At 48.2% G+C, this 9,600-nt stretch overlaps 1 protein-coding gene across 1 annotated transcript; it reads left to right on the top strand.

The window, feature by feature from the left end:
- Positions 1–291: 291 nt before the first annotated feature.
- On the top strand, positions 292–4,804 carry RASL11A (RAS like family 11 member A; the record flags this gene model as incomplete). The annotated part of the gene is given in 5 exon segments (XM_083439168.1): positions 292–491; positions 493–620; positions 1,772–1,828; positions 2,591–2,670; positions 4,031–4,804. Coding segments are annotated over 5 exon segments (918 nt in total). The 3' UTR covers positions 4,484–4,804.
- Between the last annotated feature and the right edge of the window lie 4,796 nt (positions 4,805–9,600).

A 9,600-nucleotide genomic window follows, 5' to 3' on the forward strand; every position in this document is an offset into this window, starting at 1 on the left:
CACATTTTATTCAGGTAGGCACTCCCGGTGCGTGCGGAGCGGGGGGGGGGCTCCCATTCACTCACGCCCATCCAAGCCGCGAGCCAGCATCCAGCCGCGGTTCTCCAATAAAGCGCGCCCCGACACAAAGCTCCCTCGTTTCGCTGCCGCCGAAAACCTTGGAGCGCCACTGGAACCTGCATTGGATCCGCGGGCATCTCCCACTGTCTGCGCTGGGCGGCGCTCGGCGGGGTGCGCGCACAGCTCCCGGCCCTCGTGCGCACGCAGCGCCGGCCCTTCCCCGGCCCATAGATGGAGGCGAAGGGGCGGAGACAGCTCCCGCCCGCCCGCCGCCCGGCGCGCTTTAAAGGCTCGGCGGCTGCGATCCGGAGCAGAGGCTGGAGCCGGGAGCCTGGCTCACTGTCCTTCCTCGCCTCGCCTCCAGCTGTCCTCGCCGCCGCCGCTAACTGCGCCCCTCCGGATTCGCCTTCGCCTCGACGGGCGCGGGAAGAAGATCTCCATGCGGCTGTCCATCATGTCTCACAACTACCTTTTAGCTCCGATCCAGGAGTGCCCCTCCGACTACCTGGTCAAGGACGTGAAGCTGGCTGTGCTGGGAACGGGGAGCGTGGGGAAAAGCGGTAAGCGCCAAGGTCACCGCTGCGTCCGCGGAGGGGCTGCTGCAAAGCGGGAGGGAGCCGAAGCGGGGCGTGCGGGCGGGCGCGTGTTTTGAATGCAAAAGGTCGCGTTTGCCCCACCCTTGTAATCATAGAATTGTAGAGGTGGAAGGGACCCCAAGAGTCATCGAGTCGAACCCCCCGCAATGCAGGAATCTCAATTCCTCCTGGTCAGTGTGGCAGCTAGATGCAGCCTTGGTTTGATGTGCCTATAAGGCAGCTGCCAGATGCTGGCGGACTAACTCAGTCTCTCTCTCCCCACCCCGCAACCCGATGCCCTATAGATTTTGTGAGCTACAGCCCCCTTCATCCCTGACCATTAGCCGGGCTGATGGGAGTTGCAGTTCACAACATCTGCATTGGCTGCCCTTGTGCAGGCAGTAGTAAGCAGCGGGGGGGGGGGGGGTGACAGGGCAAGCCGCCCACGGGGGTGCCATGGCACGGGGGTGCCCATGGAGTTTGCCTGGTGGGCACAAGCCCCACACTGCTGTTTTGGGCAGCGCAGGGCCCATCACTCCCAGGAGAGACGCATAGTTTGGGCATTCTGCTGGCCAGGCCATGTGGTAAGTGCCGCGCCCCCCCCCCCCATGGTGTGCCATATTGTCACCCCCTCAGGGATGACACCCGGGGCGGACCGCATCCCCCCCCCCCAGTAAGCGGGAAGGATAATTTTCCTGGCTTGTTGCAAGGCAGCCACCTCTGTTCCCAAAGCCATCCACGTTTCAGCCCTCTTGTCTCCCAGAATGAATGAACGAGTGAATGAATGGCTTCTGGGGGAATGCTCTCCATGGAGGCATGTATGTGCAGATCTTCCCCTGACACAAAGAAGCTGCGAACATATTCAGGGAAGAGAGTTGCTTTCGAAGCAGACTCTACACGCCTGTTGCGTTATAGGCGGGAGATGCCTGCGCTGGCAAGCAGGCGTCGTAGCTAAGGAGACCACACTCATTTTGCTGAATGCTTTGTGTGGCTGTGTTTGCTTGTAGCAGGACATCATCGCAGCCCCCACCTTTTTTTGCAGATGCTATTTTTATCAAAGGGATGTGTGTCGTTTGATGCGTCTTCCTTTGCCACCTGTCACCGCTAGTAACCCAACAACTCTCGTTTCTTTCCAGCTATGATTGTACGGTACCTAACCAGGAGGTTCATTGGAGACTATGAACCCAACACAGGTGAGCTTCTCTCTTTCATAGAATCTCTCTGTGAATCTGGGTCTGGTGCTTGTGGGGACCATGCACATATAACCTTGTTTTGCTCTTCTGGAATGGTTCTGTTCCAGGGAAGTCTGGGAAATGGATCTGTTTACGCTTCCCATAACACCATCCAGCCCTTCTCCTGTGCTTCTGTGCTTGCCCAACAGGGAGGAGAGGACAGGGTAGAAGCAGTGTTGTGGGTTGTTTTTAATATAATTTTGCAGACCCTGGGTCTAGCGTGGTTAGACCAAGACTAGAACTGGAGAGATCCAGGTTCTGATTTCAACTCTGCCATGAAGCTTCCTGGATGACCTTAGGCAGATCGCTATTTGTCAGCCTAGCCTCCCTCGCAGGGTTGTTGTGAGGATAAAATGGGGGAGGGGAATGAAGCACCTTGAGCTCATTGGAGGGCGAGAGATATAATAAATAAACACAAACAAATGAATAGAATCACACCTTTCCGCCAAAGAGCCCAGGAAAGTGTATGTTAGTTTTTATCTTCACAGCATCATAAAAAGGTAAATTAGGGCTGTGAAAATGTGAATGGCTCTTGGTCACCCAGTGAGGTGCCTGGCTAAGCCTCCCCAATTCTCTGACCACACCGGTTCCTTTTATTTACACTACACCCCCATGGAGAAAGAATGTGTTTAACATCAGTTCCCCTGCTTCCTTATAATATACCTCCTACCTCTAAATAAAGTGCAACAGTTTTTAAATGAGCTTCCGTTTTTCTTTCTCCAGGCAATCTCTATTCAAGGCTCGTTCACGTTGAAGGTGACCAGATTTTCTTGCAAATCCAAGACACCCCAGGATGTATTGAGGTACGGGAACAATCCTAAATATGTCCATTCTGTCGGCCTTTTGAGGTTTGATTCATTCCATCAGTAGATGTGAACGTTGCTGAGAAAATTCCCATTGATAGGAGTAGGCTGCTATCTTTCACGTTCATTGATGCAATCTGCACATTAATGCAAATGATGTTCTGTGACTGAAGTCCAATGGTTAAAGGGTTGGAGGAAATAAATGGAAAAGATTTGCTGCATAGAATGTGGAATTGCTCGGCAATTGTCTGTGTCCACAATCAGCAAGTAACTTGTAGGCATTTCAGAAGACCCACTGTATTTTCAAGAGGGCTTAATTCAAGCCAGCATTTTTCAACAATTGTAGAGAATCTCCTTTGCACGCAGAAGATCCCAGGTTCAATTCCTGGCATCTCCAGGTACTGCTGCCAGTCAGTGTAGACAGTACTAAGCTAAATTCACCAATAATCTGACTGCACAAGGCAGCTTCCTATTACAGTGGTACCTTGGGTTAAGTACTTAATTCGTTCTGGAGGTCTGTACTTAACCTGAAACTGTTCTTAACCTGAAGCACCACACCACTTTAGCTAATGGGGCCTCTTGCTGCCGCTGTGCCACCGGAGCATGATTTCTGTTCTCATCCTGAAGCAAAGTTCTTAACCTGAAGCACTATTTCTGGGTTAGCGGAGTCTGTAACCTGAAGCGTATGTAACCCAAGGTACCACTGTATTGCAGTCTTAGAAATAATGCTCTTGTAGGCTGTTTAGAAAGTGGTGTGACTTTTGCTATGTTTCATGCAGAAACTAAAAGTTCTTCAAAGCTCTTTGTTTCTGCATTATACAGTAGAGTCGTACATCTTGCTGGTTGGGGATCAAAAGCCACCACAGATGAAGACCTACACATTGCCTTTGGCAATCCCTTCTAGATTCAAATGCAAAAGCATCAATGGTCAGGCTGGTATCTGATGACTCTCTAAAGCTGTTGCACACAGCCATTCCACATGTGAGAAGCACACATGGCACAGTTAACATGTGCCACTGTCATGCAACCTTTGTGAGCTTGTGAACTGGCTATTGGCTAAGACAGCCTCCCCCAACCAGATGTCCTCCAGACACTTTGGACTACAGTTCCCATCAGCCTTGACTGTTGACCATACTGGCTGAGGCTGATGGTATTTGTAGTCCAAAACATCTGGCGGACATCAAGTTGGGAACAGCTGTGCCAGCAACAGATTTCAAGCTGGATTTTCTCTTTCCAAGGCAACCAGCCCGTCTTGAAGCAAACCTCTTCTTATTTGGAAAGGCATTTGATATAGTTGCTGTTGAAAAGTTTCCCACTTGTATCTCATTTATTTAAATCTATGTGCTCTTTTTCTTTCCAGGTGCAAGAAGATGTTGCACAGATGTTGGATTCGCTCTCCAGGTGCCTGAAGTGGGCAGACGGTGTTGTCTTAGTCTATTCCATTACAGACTACCGTAGTTACCAGTCCATCCGTCCCCTTTATCAACACATCCGGAAGATCCGTCCAGACTCTAAAGTCCCTGTTGTCATCGTAGGCAACAAAGGCGACTTGGCTCACTCCAGACAGGTGGCGGCCAGCGATGGCCTGCAGCTGGCCAATGAACTGGGCAGTGTGTTTCTAGAAATCTCCACCAGCGATAGCTGCCAAGGTGTATGTGATGTATTTCAGTATCTTTGTAAAGAAGTGAGTAAGTTGCACAGCTGTGGCAGCGGAGACAAAAGGCGGTCGTCCCTCATTTCTCGACCCAAATCACCTAACATGCAAGATCTCAAGCGACGTTTCAAACAAGCTTTATCGTACAAAGTCAAGTGAGCACCAACCTTGACGTCAGCCCCTGCTGAACAGACTGTTTTATAAAGCATACATTTATAAGAATAATTTATTTTTGTACTGATTCTGTTTGTTTGTGCATTTGCAAGTATGCAGCTTCCTTGCATTACTTTTGTATTAATTGATTCTGCAACCCCACAACTGAGTGCTGGATTGCAACAGAATGAAACTGAAAGAGACAGTGCCAATATGCCTATCCCTCTGTTTGATAGTGACCTGCTCTTTAAACTTAGGGCAAGCAAAGTTGAAAGTATTTGGATTTCACGTTTGTCAGACTTTGTTAGTCTGAACTTGGCTTAAATAATAATAATAATAATAATATAATAATAATTTATTATTTATACCCCGCCCATCTGGCTGGGTTTCCCCAGCCACTCTGGGCGGCTTCCAAAAGAATATTAAAATACTGTGATACATCAAACATTAAAAGCTTCCCTAAACAGGGCTGCCTTCAGATGTCTTCTAAAAGTCTGGTAGTTGTTGTTCTCTTTGACATCTGGTGGGAGGGCATTCCACAGGGAGGGCGCCACTACCGAGAAGGCCCTCTGCCTGGTTCCCTGTAACTTGGCTTCTCGCAGTGAGGGAACCGCCAGAAGGCTCTCGGTGTTGGACCTCAGTGTCCGGGTAGAGCGATGGGGGTGGAGACGCTCCTTCAGGTATACTGGACCGAGGCCGTTTAGGGCTTTAAAGGTCATTACCAACACTTTGAATTGTGCTCGGAAACGTACTGGGAGCCAATGTAGGTCTTTCAAGACCGGTGTTATATGGTCTCGGCGGCTGCTCCCAGTCACCAGTCTGGCCGCTGCATTCTGGATTAGTTGTAGTTTCCGGGTCACCTTCAAAGGTAGCCCCACGTAGAGCGCATTGCAGTAGTCCAAGCGGGAGATAACCAGAGCATGTACCACTCTGGCAAGGCAGTCCGCGGGCAGATAGGGTCTCAGCCTACGTACCAGATGGAGCTGGTACACAGCTGCCCTGGACACGGATTTAACCTGTGCCTCCATGGACAGCTGTGAGTCCAAAATGACTCCCAGGCTGCGCACCTGGTCCTTCAGGGGCACAGTTACCCCATTCAGGACCAGGGAATCCTCCACACCTGCCCGCCTCCTGTCCCCCAGAAACAGTACTTCTGTCTTGTCAGGATTCAATCTCAATCTGTTTGCCGCCATCCATCCTCCAACCGCCTCCAGACACTCACACAGGACCGTCACCGCCTTCACTGGTTCTGATTTGAAAGAGAGGTAGAGCTGGGTATCATCTGCATACTGATGAACACCCAGCCCAAACCTCCTGATGATCTCTCCCAGCGGCTGCATATAGATGTTAAAAAGCATGGGGGAGAGGACAGAACCCTGAGGCACCCCACAAGTGAGGGCCCAGGGGTCTGAACACTCATCCCCCACCACCACTTTCTGAACACGTCCCAGGAGGAAGGAGCGGAACCACTGTATGACAGTACCCCCAGCTCCCAGCCCCTCAAGACGGTCCAGAAGGATGTTATGGTCGATGGTATCAAACGCCGCTGAGAGATCCAGCAGAACTAGGAAACAGCTCTCACCCTTGTCCCTAGCCCGCCGGAGATCATCAACCAGTGCGACCAAGGCAGTTTCAGTCCCGTGATGAGGCCTGAATCCTGACTGGAAGGGATCCAAATGGTCCGCTTCTTCCAGGCGTGCCTGGAGTTGTTCAGCCACCACTCGCTCAATCACCTTGCCCAAGAATGGAAGATTTGAGACTGGGCGATAGTTGGCCATCGTGGCCGCATCTAAAGATGGTTTTTTAAGAAGCGGTTTAATAACTGCCTCTTTCAGCGGGTCTGGGAAGACTCCCTCACGGAGGGAAGCATTCACCACCCCACGAAGCCCATCGCCCAGCGAGAGTATTTCCATTTTACCGGATGGTGGCTAGGGTTGCTCATCTCTCTTTGAGCCTAGTCAAATACAGATTTAAACTCCCCCCCTTAAACAAAAAAAGAACTTACAGACTGGTGCTTCATTCTGTATGTAAACACGGGAAAAGAATTACAACTGATTTTGTAAAATGCTGCGAGGATCTGAGTTATACAATTGCAAAATAAAACTATTTAAATAAAATAATTAAATATCACTTTTTTATGTGTGGACCCCTCCCCTTCATTTTCCAGAAACCCTTGTTATATTGGCATATTGAAATCAGGCCGGATATAGGCCAAGCTCCATAGAACTACATAACAAATTCCACTAGCCAAATGAAGGTACTTTAAATTCTTGAATAGCAGTCTCTAATACCGTCTAGGTATTAAAATTTAGGGGAGCGGGTGGTGCTGTGGTCTAAACAACTGAGCCTCTTGGGCTTGCTGATCAGAAGGTCAGCGGTTTGAATCCGTGAGCTCCCGTTGCTCTGTCCCAGCTCCTGTCAACCTCACAGTTTGAAAACACACCAGTCCAAGTAGATAAATAGGTACCACTGTAGCGGGAAGGTAAACAGTGTTTCTATGCGCTCTGGTTTCTGTCATGGTGTATGTTGCACCAGAAGCGGTTTAGTCATGCTAACCACATGACCCGGAAAGCTGTCTGTGGACAAACACCAGCTCTCTCAGCTTGAAAGCAAAATGAGCGCCACAACCCCATAGTCGCCTTTGACTGGACTTAACTGTCCAGGGGTCCTTTACCTTTACCTTACCTAATACTGTGTGGTAAACTGCTTCTGAAAAGTCCTTCCAACACTGGTTCACAAGATGACTGAAAGCGCCTGCTGTTCAAAGGGGAACACATGGCAGAAATCCATCTGGGCATGCCAAAAGCAACTTTCTAGATGCCAGGCTTAAGCTACTATCCCTAGGCATACCTGCTTGAGACTAAGCCCAGGGGGACTTTATAGTAAGTATGCACAATGAGTCACTGACCTATGATGCACATTGTAAGTAGGTAACTCATCTCTTTGGCCTTCAGAGTTTGCCGCTCAGTCTTGACTGCATTTTGTATACCTGATTCATAGTATTGCTAATACTGGAGTATTCTTACAGTAATTGAGATTTACCCGATTTCTATTTGTGGATTGTGCAAAATCACTGCGATTCATCAACAACATCTTGTTCGGTATATTTCTAATGATACCATCTTCCGTGGAATTATCCATCCTTTATAACATAGGCCCTAACTATATTGAGACTGCAGACTCTAGAAGCATTTGGGATTGTAAATCCCATTAAACTCATAGGAACTCTGAGGAGTCATCCAAAGGATTTGCATCATAAGTTATCTTAATATTCCTACTTTGGTTTCACAGCAGTACATGTGGCTTCATGGAAGATGCTGCATCAAGTCCCTTGCTGGGAGCTTTTGAACAGAGCTTTAGAGAAAAGCTTGGAAATAAATGTAATACGTAAACAGTGAATATCATAATACAGTAGCCTCATTAGGTGTAAGCAGTGTAATCTCTCTCAGCCTAGCTTTTTGTTCTGATTCCAATAGGATTAACTCTCTTAAATGCGAGCCCAATGGTCCAACAGAGTAGCCTTTTATTTTGAAACAAGAATTCAGTGCCCTAGCTTATCTCCAGCCCATTATATTTTCAACATAAAAGAATAAAGATGGTTGGCTTGCCATTATCAGATTTTCCCCTGCCTTTTAATAGCTGTGTGGAAGTAAAATCAAGAGAGAAGCCAGAGGCGGATTTAGGGCAGTGTGGCTGGTTCCGCAGCAATACAGGGTTACAGATGCTTTGGGACTACAACTCCCATTATCCCTGACCATTATTGACCACCCTGGCCAGGTCTTATGTGTGGGAAGGGTTTTAATGGATAGGAGAGGGCATATTGATGGTAATTTACCCCTCCTGGCGCCGCATGTCTGGGTTAAACAGAGTTTCAAAATCCCATCAATAGCTGCAAAATTCAAAGCATAGGAATTAGGCCGTAAAACTTTGTTTTGAGCAAGTCCAGCGATGAAGTAAGCCGGCTTTCCCTTTCTTACCCGGCTTAACAAAGAACCAGGCAACAACTTGTAAAGTAAGTTCAAAAATAAGATTTACTTACTTTATAATCATGCATTGGTTCACTGCAATGGTAACAATAAGGATTATGTGGGCAAAATGCCTATATTTACAGTACAACCAGCTTCAGGCATGTGCCTGAAGAGAGAGAGAGGAACAGGAAGTACTGTATGCTCCACCTCCATGAGAGGAGGGGAAATGACATCACACAGAGCCCTCTCTGCCAATTGTATTTCTATGGTCTGAGTAGTGGCCTGTCTTCAGTACAACTCTGTGGACTTAGCCCCTTCTCATTCTAACTAGCAAGAATATGCATTCGTTAGGTTTGCCTGCTAATCTCCCACATTATGGGAGCTGGAGTCCCTATCCCTGCTAGTGAAAAGGGCTATAGCTCAGTAGTAGAGCAGCTGCTGCCCATGCAGAAAGTTCCAGGTTCAATCCTTGCCTTTTCTGCGTAGGGCTGGGAGACAGACCCCTGTCTAAAAGCTTCTGCCAATTACTGAATTAGATGGACCAATAGTCCTACTTGTTAGGATCATCCTACTTGTGTGTAGGACCCTGGCAGTGACACATGCCCAACTGGCATGTTCTCTCCCTCCTGGTCGATTGTTCGGGAGCTTCTAAAGCTTTCTCCAGCCCAAGCATCACAGCGACTGATTACAAGAGGCATCAGCACACTTAGGATCCTGCAGAGTATTTGCAGTTTGTGTAACAGAACTCAGTTGCACAGCATTTTGGCTAATCTACTTTTATTTACATATAATACACTCGGGAGCATTCTGACTTAGCTCCTTCCTCTTTCTCATCAGACAGCAAAGAGAGAAAGAACAAAGGACAACAGTCCCACATCAGAGAACACAGTAACACCGAAATGAAATGAAATGAAATGAAAACATACACTGTCATATGATAGACAACAATCTCATGACTGCAAACAAGAATCCTAACACTAATTCAGTATACGGCAGCTTCCTATGTCCCCATTAAAGCTTTGAAGGGAGAGGAAAATGGCCAGCAGGGAGAATATTGCACTCCTCCATTCAACATTGCAGCCTCCTAAGCTTATTTTCCCTAAAGGGAAAAACAAACAAACCCCTGTCTGAGCAGTTACACAGATTTGCATGTAA

Source organism: Podarcis tiliguerta, assembly GCF_965153285.1.
Source record: "Podarcis tiliguerta genome assembly, chromosome: 4".
Taxonomy (NCBI): domain Eukaryota; kingdom Metazoa; phylum Chordata; class Lepidosauria; order Squamata; family Lacertidae; genus Podarcis; species Podarcis tiliguerta.